The sequence below is a fragment of the Chenopodium quinoa genome, unplaced genomic scaffold, assembly GCF_001683475.1.
Source record: "Chenopodium quinoa cultivar QQ74 unplaced genomic scaffold, ASM168347v1, whole genome shotgun sequence".
Classification (NCBI taxonomy): domain Eukaryota; kingdom Viridiplantae; phylum Streptophyta; class Magnoliopsida; order Caryophyllales; family Amaranthaceae; genus Chenopodium; species Chenopodium quinoa.
The window spans coordinates 6206992-6227535 of NW_018743175.1; the positions used below are offsets into that span (position 1 = coordinate 6206992).

General features: G+C 37.8%; 1 protein-coding gene across 3 annotated transcripts; it reads right to left on the minus strand.

Annotated features, from left to right (window-relative positions):
- Positions 1 to 3: 3 nt before the first annotated feature.
- Positions 4 to 19552, minus strand: LOC110732783 (asparagine--tRNA ligase, chloroplastic/mitochondrial-like). 3 transcript variants are annotated; one of them, XM_021912784.1, is made up of 15 exons: positions 18984 to 19546; positions 18840 to 18908; positions 18186 to 18296; positions 16685 to 16789; positions 15834 to 15971; positions 11862 to 11942; positions 11221 to 11298; positions 11052 to 11120; positions 10893 to 10967; positions 10711 to 10794; positions 10235 to 10321; positions 8544 to 8639; positions 8368 to 8442; positions 1100 to 1226; positions 4 to 317 (listed from the first exon to the last, which is right to left on the minus strand). In XM_021912784.1, the coding sequence occupies exons 1-15, from the start codon at positions 19356 to 19358 to the stop codon at positions 202 to 204; spliced, it is 1686 nt and encodes a 561-aa protein (XP_021768476.1). In that variant the 5' UTR covers positions 19359 to 19546; the 3' UTR covers positions 4 to 201. The 3 variants fall into 3 exon arrangements, with proteins under 3 accessions (XP_021768476.1, XP_021768478.1, XP_021768477.1); XM_021912785.1 differs by lacking the exon at positions 4 to 317 and adding an exon at positions 350 to 632 and having other exon boundaries at positions 18984 to 19552; XM_021912786.1 differs by lacking the exon at positions 15834 to 15971 and having other exon boundaries at positions 18984 to 19550.
- Positions 19553 to 20544: the final 992 nt, after the last annotated feature.

The following is a 20544-nucleotide window of genomic DNA, read 5'->3' on the forward strand; positions in this document are numbered from 1 at the left end:
CAATTATTTTGCAATTTATAAATAATGTGTATATGTTTACTCTTATGCTAAATTATCAATGACATACTCATATAGCTCCCTGAAAGTATTGTTTATATAAAAGATGCACTTCATTTAAAATAAATGGAAATGAAAAAGTTTTACATGTAAATGAAAAATAGTTAAACACTGGAAACCGAAAAATGAGATGCGCAAGTTGAATCAAAATTCAGCAGAGCCTGGTGTCCGAGGGAATGGTATTGCATCTCTGATGTTATCAATTCCAGTTGCAAATTGAACCAGCCTCTCAAAACCTAGTCCAAAACCCGCATGCGGGACTGCCAAGCACAAAACAAGGCATTAAAGATTGGGATCCAAATAAACTGAAGCAAATGACAGCTGAACTCCAAATTTCTGTCTACTGATTCAGGTTGTATATAATTTGTCCCAATCCCTCCTGACTTTTGACACCTTATCAACATACTCATTTAAGGCGGTGAAAATATTGGTGACACTGAGGCTCCGTTTCATTTCCCCATTTTCCTTCTTTAAAGATGGTATGCTACATTTTCCTCTTTACGATTCATTTCTCTTTCTCTCCTCTATGATTCCCCTCCCTTGTACTTCCATTTCCCTTTTCTCCATAAGTTTTCCTATAATCAAGCAAAGCACATCTCTTTTACAATTATGTTTTCTTTTGAAAATTGTTTTCCATCAAAAGAAATGGAGCCTGATGTGAAAGGTAAATTGTGTAATTTGGAAATGCTATCGATGCCTAGCATCTCAATATTGGGACATCAATTGAGCAACAAAGCTTCTGTCATTTCACATAAACATTCACATGGACTTGAACTAGCCTATAAGGTTCAGAATTTCAGATAATGAGCACTCCATAACTTAAATAAAAAAATAAAAAACACCAGAAGAGATGAGTAGCCCTAATAAAATAATTTTAATGTTGGGACATCAAATTGAGCAAAAAAAGCTTTCAATAGGCATGCTTTTGGTCGTTGAAGATCCTTGCAATCCGTCAAAAGAAAACATATGCCAGAAAATAAGAGCAGCCCTAAGAATATGAGCAGTCACAAAATTTTGAAAATCTGTACAGCAAGAATCTAACCTGATCCATAACGACGCAAGTCAAGATACCACCAATAGCTTTCCCTTCTAAGCTTTAATTCATCTAAGCGGGTTTCAAGACATTCCAAGCGTTCCTCTCTTTGACTGCCACCAATAAGCTCACCTACCTGACATATACAGAAGCAACAATATGTCAAGAAAAATAGATCATACACATTACAGAAGAGAGAGATCACATTGAGGTATACTTGAGCCAATTCTCAACCACAGGTTTATTTGACATCTTAAAAATTTGTAAAACAAGAAGGTAGAAGGTGCACAGTGTTTTAGGAGATAACGTTGGAGCATCTATCGATAAATGTGCTTATAGGTACATATATTCGTTAAGGATTAATATAATGATTATACTTAGTGTTAATGCAAAGCAGTTTACACGAAAGGAAACAGCGTAAGGGAATGTTGATTAATTTAAGCTTTGCCTTTCTCCATTATGTGGAGACGTTGCACCCGATCAGGAGAGCAATATGAATTTTTGTTTGCTTCCTTTGAGAAAATTCATTAATCGTCTCTTCTTCGTGTCCCAATATATATCATGCTAACCATGATGCTTTGTAGAGGGTTGATAATAAACTATTAGTAAAACGACTACGTTACATGTCTAGAGGAAATATACGATCCCTTTTATTCCTCATCCTCCTATATATTCTATTACTCCCTCCGCCCGAGGTTATCTGCAACATTTGCCAAAAACGGATGCTTTTATTATCTGCAACAAATTTTTTTATTTCCTTTTTTGGTAAAGTTTTACCCCATAATTTACTGTTTTACCATTACTTAAAAACAAAACATACTTTACAATTAACTAATTACTTATAGTTATCTACTAATAATCTAACCCCCCTTAATGATTCCCTCCAAATAAAAACCCCCTCGTCTCCCCTATCAATCTCCCAACCACCCCATTGAATGAACTTTATTGAATTTGCCCAGTTGTTTCTGCCCACATTAATTGCTAGGGTCTGGATTTCTCCAGATTTTTTGTTTAAACCTCTTCGCATCCCCCTTTACTCTCATTTGTCTCACTCTCTCTCCTGTTCTGCGTAACTTTTTCTTGTTCTTCTCTTTGTGAAACCTAAAATTCCATTTCTTCAAATCCGAGGAAAATCATGAGTAACTTCAACGATCTAAAGGAGTCCCCTAAACCAAACACTCCAGAAAGTGAAATTGAGCCATCTTTCACTAGGTACAACTTACAGAGAGGGTCTGGAAAATTAAAACCCGTTCGTCGGTGTTCTTCGTCTTTTTCTCGATTCGAACATGGCAAAATAGGGGCCAAACTAGTTGAGTACATCTCTAGTGATGAGGAGAAGGATGAGGGTAAGAAGATGTTCGTAGAGAAGAGGGATGTGTTGGTCCATCCTGAGTCTCCTTTGGGTTCCAGTACAAATCCCCAAAAAGCGCCTCAGAAGGAACTGATGGTGGTTTTTGACGTTCCTTCTTCACCGGAGGAGGTCACAAGGGTTTTTCCCGAGACTCCTAGTGCTAGGGCCACCCCTGGCTCCGGCAGTGGGAGGAAGAGGGCCAGATCAGATAGATTTCAGTATGTGGGACCCTGACTACATATGCTACCTAAGGGACAAGTACCCTCATGACTTCCCCCCTTCAAACTGAATCTGCAGCGTAACTATTACTAAACCCTAATTGTGAGTCCCTTGTTGTGGTTGTTGGTTGATTATGATGCCTACGTGCTTTATGTTGGAAGTTTGGAAAATTTATTGTAGTGTCAAAAACGAGTTGTTAACAGATCTTGTTTTTAATTTTTTTAGATGGTTGTGTCTGTACTGATGTTGATTATTGATTGTGCACTGATGTTATTGATGGTTTGTATCTTGTGCATGTATTCTTGTAAGATGGTATGTGGGTTGTTGGTGGATTTTTGATGGTGCATTGATGTTAGTTGATGGATTCTGGTGACATTTTTAGCATGTTGTACATGTAATCTGGTCATACGGTTTGTGGGTTGTTTGGTGGATTATTGATTGTGCATTGATGTTGTTGATGGATTTTGGTCACATTGTTAGCATGTTGAACATGTAATTTGATGGTTTGTGGGTTGTTGGCGGATTATTGATTATGCATTCATGTTGATGGATTTAGCTAATTTTTGATTCCCACCTAAATTCAGAAGGTGGGGGGGACCTTAATGGTCCCTAAAGGCACCTTTATCCCACTATATAAAACCCACCCAAATTAAAAATTATGTGGGACCCCTTCTTTCCCTCCATTTTCCTCCTTAATTAAACCCACCCAACTACAATTAAAACTCCCTAAAAGTTTTACCTAGGAGTCCGCATTATTGTCCTTTGTTGCACATAACTACGGGCGGAGGGAGTAGATAAGTTTGGGTTATCATATCTAATTTTCATATTGATAAAAAAAAAAAAAAAAAAAAAAAAAAAGTAAATGTGATAGGAGATGATGAAATATTATTATTGTTATTATAAAATACTCGTAGATGTTAAATGAAATAGTGGGCCCAAAAAATAACAAATATTTCAAAATAAAATTTAAAATTATTGGTGCAGCCATGCCTAAAAAGCTATTGTTCAAATTATTTTGTAAGAGATGGAAAAGAAAAACATTCAAAATGACACGTAAATAACAAACAGCCAGAGGGGAAGCTGCAGCCGCAGGAAGATGCTCTCACAAGGGTGGTAGCAGCAGCGGTTAAAGCCGCCATGGAGGAGGAGCGAAAGAAGATGGCAGAAGAACGGAAGAAGATGGAAGACACGTTGGCAGCCACAACCAACCACCAGACTCGAGGGTTGCATAGACCGCTTCCGGGTTGATGTTGATAATCAGGGGGCTATAGACCGAGCCAAGATTACCAAGCTGCAAGAAGAATTGAAGGCGGCAAAAGGGACTCAAACCCAACCACCGTTCAACCCGCCGGTGTTTCCCCTAGAACAGGAAAATAGTCCGGTGCCGGAGGAGGAACGAATCCAATCGCCGGTGGGAAGGAGACCATACGAGGCACAGGAGTGGCGGCGGCCACCTGACAATGGAGGATGGCGCGGCGGTGGCTGGAGGGGAGGTGATGACGGCGGCGGTGGCGGCGGCAGTGGCCATTGGAAACACCGGAAATTGGAGATGCCAATTTTCGAAGGTACGGATCCAGATAATTGGACGATGCGTGCCGAAATGTACTACGAATTCTACCACTTGACTGAGAGGGAGAAGATGGAGGCAGCGGTAGTTGCGATGGACAGGGCGACACTTAAGTGGTTCCAGTGGGAACAAAAGCGTCGACCGGATCTAAACAGCGAGTACTCAACGAATTCAGGCCATCCCATTCAGGCACCTTGCACGAGCATTGGTTGGCGGTGTCTCAAGAGGGCACGGTGGCGGATTATCGACGCGCGCCGCTAGAGGATATACCTAAGAGCCTCATCCTGGGACAATTTATAAACGGTCTAAAGGGGGAAATCAAGATCGAATTGAGACTATTGAACCCACCCAATTTGGAACGGGCTATGGAGATGGTCTCAATAAAAATTCAGGTGGGGTCAAATCCAACCAAGTGGAGGGAGCTGTGACAGAGAAACCACTGACCCCACCTGAATTTTTATTGAGTGTTTCGCAGGAATACGAAGGTGTCTTTAACATACCAGAAGGGCTGCCTCCGAACCGAGGCCATGAGCACCCCATTACACTTAAGACGGGCAACAACCCCATAAGTGTGAGGTCATACCGGTACCCACAAATACAAAAAGATAAGATTGAAAGGCTCATCCAAGAGATGTTGAACGCCTACATAATCACTCCTATTACTAGCCCTTTTTCAAGCCCGGTACTCCTTGTAAAGAAGGACGGCTCATGGCGGTTTTGTTTGGATTACCGCGCCCTCAACAAGGAGACGGTTCCGGACAAATACCCTATTCAGGTGATTGATGAGCTCCTTGATGAGTTGCATGGAGCCAAGGTTTTTTCCAAGCTTTATCTCAAATCCGGCTATCATCAAATTCGGGTTAAACCCGAAGATACTCACAAGACTGCTTTTAGGACCCATGAGGGTCACTACGAGTTTCTTGTAATGCCTTTTGGGCTCACAAACGCCTCGGCTACGTTTCAATCGTTAATGAACGATATATTTTGGCCGTACTTACGCAAGTTTGTGCTTGTGTTCTTCGACGACATTCTGGTCTACAGTCGAAGTGAGGGTGAGCATAAGGGGCACTTGAGAATGGTGTTGACAAAGCTGGAGGAGCATAAGTTGTATGCGAATAAGAAGAAGTGCGAGTTTGGGAGAGTGGAAGTGGCGTACTTGGGGCATATTATTTCGGAGAGAGGGGTGTCAATGGATGGTGATAAGGTGAAGGTCGTGCTTGATTGGGGAGTTCCAAAGAATTTGCGAGAGTTGAGGGGTTTCCTTGGATTAACCGGGTATTATATTCGTGTGCCACTACGCCCAAATTGCTAGTCCTTTAACTTCACAACTCAAGAAGGACAATTTCGGGTGGTCTAAGGAGGCAACCGAATGCCATGACTAAGGCACCAGTGCTTGCCATGCTGATTTTAAGAAGGAGTTTGTAGTGGAAGCCGACGCTTCCAGGTTCGGTTTAGGGGCGGTTTTGATGCAAGAGAGGCAACCCATAGCTTACTTTAGCAAGCTATTGGGCGTGAGAGCTCAAGACAAGTCAATATATGAGAAAGAATTAATGGCCATATGCCTTGCAATCCTCAAATGAAGGCACTACTTAATGGGTAGGTATTTCGTTGTTCGCACCAACCAAGAGGTACATCACGCAACAACGAGAGGTAGGGGGAGACTACCAAAAATGGATGAGGAAGCTTTTCAGTTTTGACTTCGAAGTGCAATACAAGCCCGATGCTTCTAATACAGTGGCGGATGCCTTATCACGAAAGGGAGTAGCATATATAGCTAGCAAGTTTAACTTGCTCTCAAATTGTGGGTTGGGGGGAGTTTGAACAAGAATTGGAGGGGGGGTAGTTGGCTGAGAAGTGTGCAGCAGAGCATAGAAGCAGGGGGTGAAGGACCTAAGGGCTTCACGGTGGAGGGGAAGCGTATCTTGTACAAAGGTAGGCTGGTACTACCGAAATCCTCACGGTTTATTCCGGTCATTTTGCATGAATACCATGACACACCAAGTGGGGGTCATGAAGGGGAGGTCAAGACATATTTGAGAGTAACAACTGAATGGTTTTAGGCCGGAATGAGGAAAAATGTTGGGAATTATGTGAGAAAATGTGTGGTCTGCCAGCGAAATAAGGCCGATCAACGCAGCCCTTTGGGTCTTTTGCAGCCCCTACCAATTCTCGAAGCCATTTGGGAAGATATTTCAATGGCCTTCGTTGAAAGGCTACCACTTTCAAAGGGGTTTGACGCGGTGTTAGTGGTGGTGGATCGATTGTCAAAGTATGCTCATTTTGTGGGGTTGAAACACCCATTCAATGCACTTAAGGTGGCCGATTTATTCATTCGTGATATTGTTCGGTTACATGGTTTTCCTAGTACCATAGTGTCGGATAGAGATCGAGTTTTTATGAGTGTGTTTTGGAAGGAGCTTTTTCGTCTTCAAGGGACATACTTGAAGCGTAGCACATCGTACCATCCACAAACCGATGGGCAAACGGGAGATTGTGAACAAGTGTTTGGAGTCTTATTTGCGTTGCTTCGTTGCGCGACAGCCACGAGAATGGGTGAAGTGGCTATCATGGGCGGAGTTACTACAATATTTCACCACATACCACCATGAAAATGTCACCATTTCGAGTGGTTTATGGCAGGGAAGCCAAAGCTGTTGCGTTTGGGCATAGGGCATACTCCCGTGGATAGCTTGGAGGATTGGCTTAAGGAGAGAGATTGGGTGCTGAAAGTTATGAAGGGCTACGGGTCAATTTGGCAAAAGCGCAGCAAGTTATGAAGGGCTATTCAGATAAGAAGAGAAGGGAGGGAGAGTTCGACGTAGGTGATGAAGTATTCCTAATATTGCAACCTTATCGGCAGAAATCATTGGCCAAGCGGCCCTTCGAGAAGCTCGTAGCTCGCTAATATGGGTCATTTAAGATACTTCTAACGCATTGGCAAGGTTGCATACAAGTTAAAGCTTCCATCTACTTGTAAAATTCATCCCGTCTTTCACATTTCTCAATGAAAAAGGCTGTCCAAGAAGGTCCAGTGAGCCCGAGCAGCTTACCGCGGAGTTGGAGTTAGTGGTGGAGCCGGAAGAGCTGCTAGATGCCCGTCGAAAAGGGGGTAACAAGGTCGAAGTTCTGGTGCGATGGAATGGAAGGGTCTGCCAAGTTTTAAGGCCACGTGGGAGGATGCGACAGCTATTATGGAACGTTTTCCATCCTTCCACCTTGAGGACAAGGTGGATCTTGACGAGAGGGGTAATGTGATGGACCCAAGTGGCCCAGCCCAATGGCTCCAACCATCCGGACCTACAAAAGGAGGCTAAGGGGCAGCAAGGCACCAACAACAACCAAGGCAAACATGTGATGCAGCCATTAGTAGTAAATTAGACAATTAGAGAATTAGTTGTTTGTTCTTTTAGTAGTAAAATCCAAGTAGTAATGAAAAGGAGAGATCTACTTTTTGTAGTCAACTCTCTAAGTAGTAATTTATAATATATAGGGAAGAAAAAGGTATGTTTTTGATGATTAGACTTTGGGTGGAGTTTGGTAACCTCAAGTTACTCATGAGACTAATAGCCTATCCTTGTAATCCTTTGACTTTCATTAAATCAAACACTTTCAACCTTTCCCTTAAAATTACATTAAGTAGTGCAAATTATTATTCTTAAAAATCAGTCTATAACAAGTTGTGGTATGATCCCACTTCAGCTCCAAAACCCCATAATTTCGGGTTTGAGGTAAGTATTTATTATAATTTTCTTAAACAAACATTAAGTATGTGTTTAACCAATCTATAAAATATGATATGATGGGACCACTAGTGGGGAGGAAAATAGTAAAATATTGTTAAAAGTTTCCAAAAAAAAAAAGAAAATGGATCAATTATTTAATAAAGGCCACAAAAGGAAAGTGGAGCAATTAATTAAATACGATGAGAGTACAATTTAAGAAATGAATATTAAGCAAGAATAGTATCAGTGGAATTAGAATGGCTAAGTAAAAAATTGGTAACAATGAGGAAAGAGTGTTGTTCATTTATTTAAAAGCAAGTGAGAAGCAAGAGAAAGCGGCATGTATTCCAAAGGGGGGTATGGAAACAAATAGTGTAAAAGTACATAAATCATTAGAGAAAATGCATCAAGAGCTTACCCTTGGAACCAGCAAATCCATTGCAGCTACGGTCTTCCCATCATCGTTTTGCCTCATGTAGAATGCCTTGATTTCCTGGAAAATTTATAATAGAATTGCCTCTTAGCTTAATAAAAACTACGAGCATAATATATCGCTCGTGCTCACTCTGCAGATCATAACCAATAATAACATGCCTTGGGATAGTCTCTAATGATTACTGGACAACCACCAAATGCCTCTTCCGTAATATATCGCTCGTGCTCACTTTGCAGATCATAACCCCACTTAACCTGTTGAATCAACAACATACAACAATATCGATAAAGTGAGAGGCAACAAATACTATTTCATGAGTGAAGCATCTTTAACACATTGTCACTCGATTAACACGAGAGCTTAAAATAATCATTACTCACCTATGGAGTCAAAATATACCAATAATACTAATAAAGTGAGAAGCATTACAATATCAAAGCCTTAATTCCAAAGTGTGAAGCAACTAAAACACCACTCAATTCAAACAAGAGAATCTAAAGTGATCATATATCTTCTTCTTCTTCTACTTGAACACCTTAATCCCATTAGAGTTATACTAACTTGACATGTGGCCCAATAACAAGATGACACATGTCTAAAGTCAAAATATGCGTTGTTTGGGGTAAAAAACCCTATGCCACATGGCTCAATAACAAGCTGACACATGTCAGCCCCCAGAAAGGGCCAATGTGATCCAATCGAATGCTGACACGTGGCATTGTAACCCTAATAGGGGAGCAGATCTTCATCTGCTATAAATAGAGGAAACTCCTCATCTATTACACATTCAAAAATCCTCAAAAATACAAACCTAAAAACCGAGCAATATTAATTGCGGAATCTCTCTGAATCAGAGAGAAAACCCATTTACTGTCTGCACTTTTATACATCCGGAGACATACTAACTTGATCGTCGGAGGCAGAACTCCACCCAACCGGAGTTTCGTAGTTTTGCAGGTACAGCACGCATTCCCGGAATTATAACTCTCCCGAGGGACTCCAAAAACCCCGAAACATGCGTATGGATAATAAGAAAAGGATATAGTCTCTTCTGAGCACTATAGTGTAGTAACAGTGTGTTTGATTAGCATACATGGAAGGACACGAGGAAGAAAAGGAAAGAGTGTGCTTCCATTTTCTTTCCAAATCTCTCTATAATGGTAAGATCTGATTCATAGAGACCATCCCCTCCCTTTTAGTCCAATCAATCTTATCCAAACACTAAAAAGGATGGCATTCAAAAGATAGCCTTGAGTGAATAGTAACATAATATATTTATGTACAAAACAGATGGACACAAGATACCTCAAAGAGGAAAACCATAAAATCAGGTATAGTAGTGGGGCAATTAGCAACTATATATCTGTGAAATAACTGGAACTTGAAAATCTGATCCACCAAACAACCAACAATTGCTAGACATCTTTAACTGTTCATTTCCTCAACATTTACCATAAAGACTAAAAGATTAAAAGTTTAAAACACATGTAGAGCTAGTTACCCATTAATGTTCAGTTGCTTTGCAACCCCTTCTCTTTTCAAATAACAGCCATATTATCACACATTTAATGAAATACTCAACGGTCTTATCTTCCCCTATCAAAGTTCACCGATTCCCCACCCTCCAGGCTTTTATAACAATCACTAATTAGATGCAGCAATTTCAATAAACGATAACAGTGGAAGGTTTTACGGGGGAAAGAAGGGCATAAAAAACCTTACTGAACGGTAAATAGAGAATGGAATTATACTTGAAAAAAAGTCTAAACATAGGTAGTACTACAATTTCAACATACTTAAACTCCAGTATCAATACATAATTATTTTTTAAAAAAGCAACAAAGCATACCGGATATTCAAATTTCTTATTTGCTTTTAGAAGAATATTAACAGCATCAGTATAAGTAAGCTGCTCAAAATCTTTCACAGCCACATCCTGCAGATGAGACAAAGAATTATAAATTCTAAAACAGAACATACATCAAGCCATCAAGGCATCAAACAGAAATCACTGGTTGGGTTGGTCTGACCAAGAAAGGCAACCAAATAAACTAAATAATAAGCTCAAGAGTTACTCCGTTTTTAAATTTAAGGCTTTGCCAATAGTTCGGGCCATTAAAGAGAGTAATGCATTGGTATTGATAACTGGCAAGTTATACTCTATATTGCATTTGTATTATAAAAATTATAAGTGATTGTGCATTGAATCGATTGTTAATTAAATAGACAGAAAATTGAATAAGAAAAGTTTATTTAAATTGAGAAACTGGAATGGAAGAAGGCGCAATGATAAACAGAATTTATTGTTTCAACAAGAAACCATACATTCAATCGATTGATGATGTCTTTCTCAACCCACGTGTTAAAAAAATCCATATCTTCCTTGCAATTTTCAAGAATGTGTCTCACCTACAAGAAAAAGAAACCGTATCAGCAGCGCATAATAATATTATAAGCATACCAGATTAACATATCAAACATTATAATAGAAGTGTGAGATAACATACTACGTACTGGAGGTAAGCAGTGGCACAAGCCATGTCGTCATTGAGATCAGCAAATGCAAGTTCTGGTTCAATCATCTACAAAACGAGTAAAACAAACATCAGAACTGAAAATGTGATCGCGGCAGCAGCAAAAAGATAATCAGCAGCAAAAAGGTATACCCAAAATTCAGCTAAATGTCTAGAAGTATTTGAATTCTCAGCTCGAAATGTTGGGCCAAATGTATATACCTGGCAGAAAGACATCAATAAATCAAAAGGGGAAGCATAGATGATCAGAATAAAGATACAACAACAAACCAAGTAGGTAATCAAAAGAAGACAAGCTTACATCAGAAAGAGCAGTAGCATAAGTTTCAGCATTAAGTTGGCCTGAGACAGTCAAAAATGCCGGCTTCCCAAAAAAATCCTGACAGGGGACATAATTAAGTTTAATATCATCAAATTATTAACTTTTGACAGGTTATATCATCGGCTGGTAGGATACGACATAAAATTTGAAAGAGGCAGCAACTCTTATAGGTGATATTCTTCCGATGCAAGACTCTCACCACTGATATAGGCATCCTATATCTATCTAATCAGAATATAACCAACCCATTGGCCTTACAGTGAAATAAAGGCCAATTATATTAATAAAAAAAAAATACTTATAACAACAAACAACCAAATCCTTAATCCCAATATGATGGGGTCAGCTGCATGAACCAAGATTATATAATTAGATAATCACAAATGTACCCTTTACCAATATTTGATGAGCTTGATGACTAGTCCATCTTGAGACCTCAAAAGGTCAAAGCATATAGATGCCTCAAGATTCAAAGTCTTTTGTATCAAGATAAGTCCTTATGTTGGTTCATATAGCCGACCCCACTTATGGTATTAAGGCGTTCAAGCAGAAGAAGAAGAAGAGGAGGAGGAGGAGAATTAGCTGATTTTCTCATACCATTTTAAAGCAATCAAACTCACCTGCGACCAATCAATCAAACCCTCATCTGTTTTTGGGATTTTACCTGCAGAAGAATCCATGGCTTCCGGGGAGGTTGGAATCTGTTGATTAACAAAAATATTATAGGAATTGAAATGAACCAGCAAATGCTAAATAGAACGTATGTAGTAATGTCAAAGAAACCTTATTTGGACCACAACTTGCATTACATTGTATTTTCCCAAAATAGAGTCAAAGCTGAATTTTTAAATAAACAACTTCTATTAATTCAATTTCAAGGTGCAGCACACAAATTTTCAAGCAATTATTCACTTTCGCATACTAAGGTTTTTTTTTAGCACAAAGCCTACTACAAATTTCCATGGAAAAACAAATAAACTTTGGAGGAAATAATTTATACTCCGTGGAGGGAAAATGTGTTTTATTAAGGCTTGGACCAAACTTTTGAAAGTGGGTGGAGGTATCTTTGTCTTTCTAACTTCTATGAGTGTATGCTTCTCATTCTTCTTCTTCTTCTTCTTCTTCTTCTTCTTCTTCTTCTTCTTCTTCTTCTTCTTCTTCTTCTTCTTCTTCTTCTTCTGCTTAAACGCCTTAATCCCATAAGTGGAGTCGGCTACATAAACCAACAGAGGACTTCCCAAGAGGTCACCCATCCTAGTACTACTCTCAATCATTGTGGCTCATGTCAAGCGATGTGACAAAATTTTACACTGGTTGTGAATGGCCTACCGTAACCCTCCTCCTTTATCTAGAAACCACTAGCGGAGTTTCTATGAGTGTATGCAAATGGAATAAATGGTGTGATATGTTACTATATGAGGAAATAGGGCAACTTTTAACGGACAACCCAAAGGAGAACATGGGGCAAACTACTAGGGAATGAGGGAATAACATACAAGGCACTCACCCTCAATCCTTGTATTTATGAGTCACTCCTAGTTATAAATAGTGATAATAAAATTCGAATGTTAATGTAATTTGGCAAGCAAAGCAACATTACCATTACCAACAAAGTAATGCAATCTCATCCCTAAACTTGAATATTTCTTCATAAATGTCCATTACCAACAAATACCACCCCCTAATTGAAAATGGGTGGCAATGAACATTTGTATAGAATAGGAGATAATTTGGTGTGAATGTGCATTACCAAGGGGATGAACATTGATTTTCTAACAACTTAGATACACATTCATTCCCATCAATATCATTTATTACCACTTCCAAATAGGTCATAACAGTAATCAGACTATAACCACTTTTGGTAAGAATATGTTGACCAAGTAGCTCCATATACAACTTTGTCAGTATGTCATGCCAATCAAAACTTGTCACTCATCATCTCGTATTAAAAAATCACAAGTCACTCTGCCAATCTCCTCAATACATCTCAATTGTAATACAACAACAGAAGCCTCAGTCACAAAACATCACAATTGTAATACAATACCCCCAACAAAAAAAAAATTAAAAAAAAAAATACTAGAAACTCTAGAACTCTTATGAAATTATCTTGTAGAAACCGAAGCACATTGGGACTTGGAATAACTAAGCCCTCCATTGTTATCATAAAATACCAACTGTTTATGCTATCCAACAGAACTCAAGGACAAAGATCACAAATACTCTGCAGCATACCCATCTCACGCAATTGATAAAACCATCTACTCTCAAGAATAAATTGGTAAAATACGGATTAATAATTAATTTATTCCAATCAGAATGTGTGAAATTATTGAACTGTCCCTTAAAGTGAAGGCTGCATTCTCTAGGTTAGGCAGTGAAGGCTCAAGGCCGACTGATTAAGTTCTTGGACCTCTGCTTTGCTGATTGAAGCAGCGGCTGGCCACTGGAGCTCGCTAGCAAGGAGGTTAACATAAAATGGTTGAGAATTTGGTGGGGAGAAAAAAAAAATCCTGATTTTGAAGTAAAGACCATAGGTTACTGGCTGAATATAAATAAAGACATTTCTATTAATTGTCAGTTTGTTTGTAGAAATTTTAGAATGGTGGTGAAAGATAGCCGATCTGATGAAGTGAAAGGATGCTAAAAAAATTCCGAGAATGTTGCCACCATTTTTTTTATTTTTCTTGTAAATAAAAAATATAAAGCTTTTTAGTTTTTACTTCCAACCAGTCAACCACAGAAGTAAGATTAGTTAAAATATCAAAAAATAACTTTGATCACATAATAATGATGTTAAAATTCAAACTCTAACTTGAATAAACAACGAGGGAGCAATCAATCAATTAAAACCTTAGTCCCATAAGTGGGGTTGGCTACATGAACCAAAAGTGATTATTCCGTAGTCATCCACAAAAATCTTCCTCCTCCATCCCTTACGATCAAATACCTCATTCTCATGCAAATCCATATGCTTCATATCCTTCCTAAGTCCTTCCAACCAAGTCATTTATGAAGGTTCACACCTTCACCAAGAAACAAGAAATCTAGATGGAGGCCCCCCGCAATCAAGTACCGAGGGAAGCACCGGTCTCTAATTCGGCATTCATAACATGTGAAAGCCCATATGATGTTACTTAGAAAAGACCTACACAAGTAGTGCAGAACACTCCAATGTTTGAGGAAAATCGACAAAGGTGTTTCCCCAAAGATGGTTGAAGAAACCATGGACAATATGGTAGAGGAAGCGGCTAGCCATGCTTGTAGTGAAAGGAAGAGAAGGAGTCCTACCAACAACCGACAAAAAGAAAAGAATGTTTGTTGTGAAAAAAGGAAATTTAGCCAATTTCCTAAACCGAAAGGCCATGAATGGTTTCACTGCCAATAATAGGAGTAAGCTGAGAAGTGAGAGAGCAGGTTTAGGTAAGCATCGTGCAGGTATGAATCAAAAAAATGATTATCCCCAATCATCAGACCTCTCCATCCATCCTCAGAGGATATCCGTCATTAAGTCTGTTTTTGCTCTAGTACTTTCATCTGTGAATGTCGTAGTTATGTCCCTAAAACCCATAAGCTGGCAAGTTGTGCCAGCTGCCAGTAATAATGGGTCTGTAGTCTTGCTCCCTAACTATTTCTTTAAGACTAGGATGATTAACTCATTTTTTGGTGAGATTACATGAACGTTATAGCTACTTATATAATGTTATGTGAGTAAAATTTATAAGATTGGAGAATTTTTTAGAGTGAAATTTGTAAGCCAGGATCCTTGGTTCCCATTATACCTTAGAATTTGCTCACATATGAAAAAAGGTCTACATTCTTATAATATCAATTTTGAAACATCTAACATTATCAAAGAGTTCTACCGCAAGTTGAGACCTGAGAGTCCTAAATGATTATTATTCCTTCTACAAAGCAGCTTTGCAGTGAAGAATAAACAATACAATTCACCTTATAAAATATATTACGGCTTTACGCCAAAAACTTATATAATTCTCTCATAAGCAATACTACAGCACACATTACTGCAAAACAATATAATTGGAAAACTTGGAAATCCTTTTGGCATCATTGCTTAAAGGAGAAAGCAATGTCAATCTATTTGAGGTTTGTTAACAACTATTTATTTATTAATATAGCGTATTTCAGAGTATATCAACTTTCAAACTTCATTGTCAGAATGGAGTTGGAAGGGACGGAATGGAGATGATGAGAGGAGGATGGTTTTAACGGGTGAAAAAGCTTTCCCTCCTTTGGAAAAAAACCAATTTAAAACTCATGGAAAGTATTATCCTCCATTCACAAACCGAACCCTGATAATTGAGAAATATTTTTCTCTTGTAAAAAAACCTTCCTTCCAATCAAACAGTCTTCATTGAGCAGTCTCAGGCCTCTCTAGAATTGAATGAGACTAAGCACCTTAGTCCTTATTCAACTATCTTATAACATATTATGAGAGACAGGATAGCTAAAGAAAAACATTCAGAACGGGTGCCTCTTCTCACAGCTCTTTAGCCACATAAAAATGTAAAGCCCAAAACTCTACCGACGGATTGAAAATAAAAAGAAATTCTCTGCCAACCACTTACCAAAGTAGTCACACAAAATTGTTCACCAGCACCTTCACAATCTGAAGCAGTGATAATGGGATTTGAGATCCAAACAAAACCATTCTCTTGGAAGAATTTGTGTGTAGCATAGGCTAAAGCATTCCTCACCCTTGCAACCTATACCAGCTTGCAATGACAATAAACCTGAGATACTTAATGTGGTACATCTTTATCACATGCAAATACATTAAGAAACTATAATTCCGGGTGAAGAGAGAACCACAAATCTGAATAATCAACTGATATTATACATAAAAGCAAGTTTATATATATACTTCCCCCTTTTTTTTAATCGTAACGTTTGAGTTTTTACACTATTCACACACAATCCTTTCATCATCTTTTGTGTTTTATACGTGAGAACGTATGTAGTCATGTTAGACCTTGTTAGATTCGTCTAAATATATATACTTCCAAAATATTACCTTCTTATATATATTTACTAAAATAAAATTAAAGATACTAATGGTATAATAGGCAAACGTGAAACTCCCGAACATTGAAATTAAATTATAATGGAGGAAGTATATATATAATGATTTAATGGATTTGAGAGACATAAACCACGTAATGATCAAGGATAATAAACAATATAAAACCACTATGGAATAACATACATGCCAAAACGATCAACGATGATAACATTACATAAAGAAGATGACATTTCTAATACGAAAAAAAATCTACAACTAAAATATAAGTAATTAAACTAACAAAATTCATGAAAGAAAAAGATATTTCCCTTTTATACTTGAAGTCAAACATCATTCAGTTTACCAAAAGATGGACTTTATGAGTATATTTATAAAAACACTAAGATGAGATCATACCGCACCAAAAGTATTGGTTCTAGGGCGAAGATGAGCTTTAGTCCTCAAAAACTCTCTGCTAACCCTTTTCTTTTGTATAGGAAACGAAGAATCACTTTCACCAATCTGAAACCGTAAAAGAGAGAGAAGAAAAACACAAAAGTCGACAATTATTTCAGCACCATTTTACACATAGCTTAATAGAAGAGAAGCAAGAAAAGATCAATCAATCAAAGCCTTAATCCCATAAGTGGGGTCGGCTACATGAACCAAAATGTTTTTACTGCAAGTTGAATGAACTAAAATGTTTTTACTGCAGGTTGACATCCTTTTCATGATAATTAACAGGATATCCATGGTTTACTTTAGAAATTATAAACACATATTCCAATTTGATACCATGACCATAATACGTGACGAGCACCAGAAGGTTGATATTCATTATCAATAGTTAGGAAAAGCACGCTTCAAAGGAAATGCCATCCGCATTCACATCAAGACTTGGTGGATGTATAGTAAAAGAATTTTCCTTTTCTTCTCATGTGTCTACAGAGAGCAGCCTATTTAAAACAATTTGTTACATAAGATAAAAGAACATTCCTTTTCCATTTCAAATGATTATCTACTGAATATGTGAAAGTAGAAAAGAGTCCAAAGATTTATGAAACCCAACTACTGTAAATGTAATTTCTTTAGGTTACAAGAACTATTTCTTCCATTTGTTCTCAATAAAAATCTTATAATACTTATACAATATAAGCTTCTTGCATGTATGAATTAGATATGAATGACACCTATAAATAATAACTTGTAGCAAGAAAGAAAAAGGAACTAAGTTGCCTCCTTGCAATGATAGTGTTGGGTTTGGAATAGTGTGGAGAATGGTTCAGGGCTAAATCATGGTGGAAGAAGCTCTGTTCACCCAAAGATGGATGGCAGTTCACCCAAACTTGAAGAAGAATATGGAAACAAGTGATATGGGTAAATAGTCCAACCAAACCTTCATGCCCCTATTTAATTATTTATGTTTTATCAAGCGACATGGAGCCTTCTTGTCTATTTGATTTTTTTATGTCTTGCACTATATATATTCATGTTAGCCATTGTATATGGTAAGAAGGAATAGATGTAAAAAGTTTTGATTAAAAAAATAATAAAATTAAAAAAAAAAAATTTAAAAAAAAGAAAAAAAGAGCCTCAATTGTAATAGCCCAAACACTTAGGGTTTAAGTGTAAGAGAAGTTTTATTGAGGAGGGAGCTTCAATGGTGTATTGAAGCTTAAAACCTCCATCATTCTTCATCAAATTATTACTCTATAGTGGATTGGTGGGTTTGTCCCCGGGTTTCCCATGATAAAGTATGTTCTCGTCTCCTTCATGCTTGTTTATTGCCTAATTGTCTTCATTGTAGTTAATGTGTGGTAATCACAATTAATCAGCACTTGTTCTTTCCCTTTCATGATTTAGTTCCTAACAGTTTGCACAATAAAACATATATCAACAACCATGGAAGATGATATACCATCACAATCTTGTTAACTTTTAACTCAACTTTCTGTTTCGATCCCGGGCTTCCAACTATGATGCCATGGACCAAAATTGATGCTCCTGTGGAGATGCAACCAGCTTCTACCTGGAAAAAAACAAATTAATAGTGGATGGATGAATGGAAGATATGATGTGTGTGCTAGTCACATTAATAAATTTTGGTAGCCCAAATGATGTTGCCACATCAAAAACAAGTCTGTGGTGGAGGAGCAAAGACAATAGGTGATTGAAGAAAGTTTTCTAACAAGGAACAACATGTACACTTTCAATACAGGATATTTCTCACCAATTGACCCTTTAAGGACCACAAATTGACCATGTCGCTAGGCTTGGGGCACTTCAATTCGAATAAACAAGTTTTCAACTAAAGTTTTTCCATCTACATCAACATTTGATAATTCAACGAGCTAGATGGCCAATGGCAAGTAGTGTTGTTGTTACATAGTGTTGTAGTAACAACAAACAGGTATGAAGCATTGTCTACTCTCAGTCAATATTTACCCATTTCCTGGTCCACTAAACAGAAGAGAATAAATTCTCCTTTTCATATACTAGACATATTGATAAGCAACATTCGATTTAGTTGTTACAGTACTATCAATTTGACGATTAGCTTCGAACGGAGTACCTGATGATATCCTTCAGCATCTGAGCTCACCACACATTGCATATTTGAGAGACACGACCCATCATTCACCTGCCATAATAATATATAAATCAGTGTATTCCAACAATAGAGAATTAGAAACATTTCTTTAAAAAAAAAAAAAACCTCAATAAAAGTGACGCTGCTCTGCATTCGAATGGTGCGAACCCAGCCTCTAACGAGCAAAGTATGGCCTAAACGATCCAAACCCTGGTCAGGACCGCCCTTAATATCAGCAATTTTCAACCTCTTACGAAACAGTCCAACTTTACTACCGGAATCGACAATTTCCGGCGGCTTAATGCCCTCGCCGGCAGAGGAGATGAGAGTGCAGTAGCATCTCCGACGGGGCAGGGGAGAAGAATGATGCGCGGAGGAGAAGCATAAGCGAGGTTTCGGAAGAATTGACTTGCTTAGGGTTGTGGCCGTAGGAAGGAGAGACTGAGCGAAGAAACGAAAGGCAGTGTGTGGTCTTAGGCGGGGAGAGAAGGCAACGGCCATTCTCTCTTTTTCTTTTTTTTATTTTATTTTGATTTGATTGATGATAAAGCGCTAGGAAGGCTTTTGCCCGGTCTTTGCTTTATGTAGCTTTGCCCATCTTGATATGATACACTAGAACGATTAGGTCAATAGGGCGGATCGGGACGGATGTTGGCTTTCCCATCCCTATCCCCACCTAAAATTTTTATCCTATCCTCATCCCCATCCCCGTGGTGGGTCCAAAATGCATCCCCACCCCGGTGAGTACAATTCCAAAACCATCCTCGCCCCACCCCCACTTGGACATCCACATCCACCTAATCCCCAACCAAGACCCGCCTAATCCCCGCTTTACATATACACAATCCTACATAATTAATATAGTGTACAATTTTTTAAGAAAAATAAATAAATCAATGTCAATATTACACACCTTTTTGTTTTAATATAAGTGTATTACAAAGTATTATATTTACTATTTAACATAATTTTTTTATAAAATAGTATAAAAGTATATAATTTTGTTTTTAAAATTATATAGATGTGGGTATAAAAGGAATAGTGTCTTTCGAAAAAGTATATTATTCCGATAGAGGGTTCAGAATTAATTAGGAAAGCTAATTATTCGGTGAGGTCAAGTGATTGGAATGCTTAACTGGAGACTGCTTCCGATCAGTAATATTAATGTGTAATTAATATTACAGCTTGCTCTTGACTGAACCATTCGGGTCACACTGTACTCCCCCGTATTTTTAAGTATTTTATAAATGAAATGTTAATTTATTTATAATATTTATTTGTATTTTTCAGGAATCTAATTTTAAAAGTTTCAAATTATTAATTGGGTCAAAAAAAAATTTAGGCTAAATTATTTAATGAACCTATATCCTACAACCCAATATCATAAAAACAAAGCCTAACCCATTTGTTTATTTAACTGGCTCATTGTTTTCATGAGACCCAATTCTACCCTATAATTCTTTCCTGTAAATACCCCATGAATCCCCAAATTTTCCCCCACACAAAAGGTTAGTCTTTATTTATTTTCGTTATTTTATTTTTCCCTTCATTTTTTCTTTTTTTTTATTCTCCTTTTCTTCTTCTTTGCTTTTTCTTCCTTCCTTCTTATTTTTGCCCTAATCTTTCATTGTTTTGATAATTATTTTTATGATATTGTTAATTGATTTTAATGGTTTAATCATGTGAT

What these genes read in the sequence shown, in the direction of transcription:
- LOC110732783 (XM_021912784.1), bottom strand. Translation starts at nt 19,358, where the DNA reads ATGGCCGTTGCCTTCTCTCCCCGCCTAAGACCACACACTGCCTTTCGT. An exon ending in ATGCTGAAGGATATCATCAG is followed by an intron (nt 18,297 to 18,839) that starts GTACTCCGTTCG and finishes GTTTTTTTCCAG; the next exon opens with GTAGAAGCTGGTTGCATCTC. An exon ending in AAGTTAACAAGATTGTGATG is followed by an intron (nt 16,790 to 18,185) that starts GTATATCATCTT and finishes TTACGGTTTCAG; the next exon opens with ATTGGTGAAAGTGATTCTTC.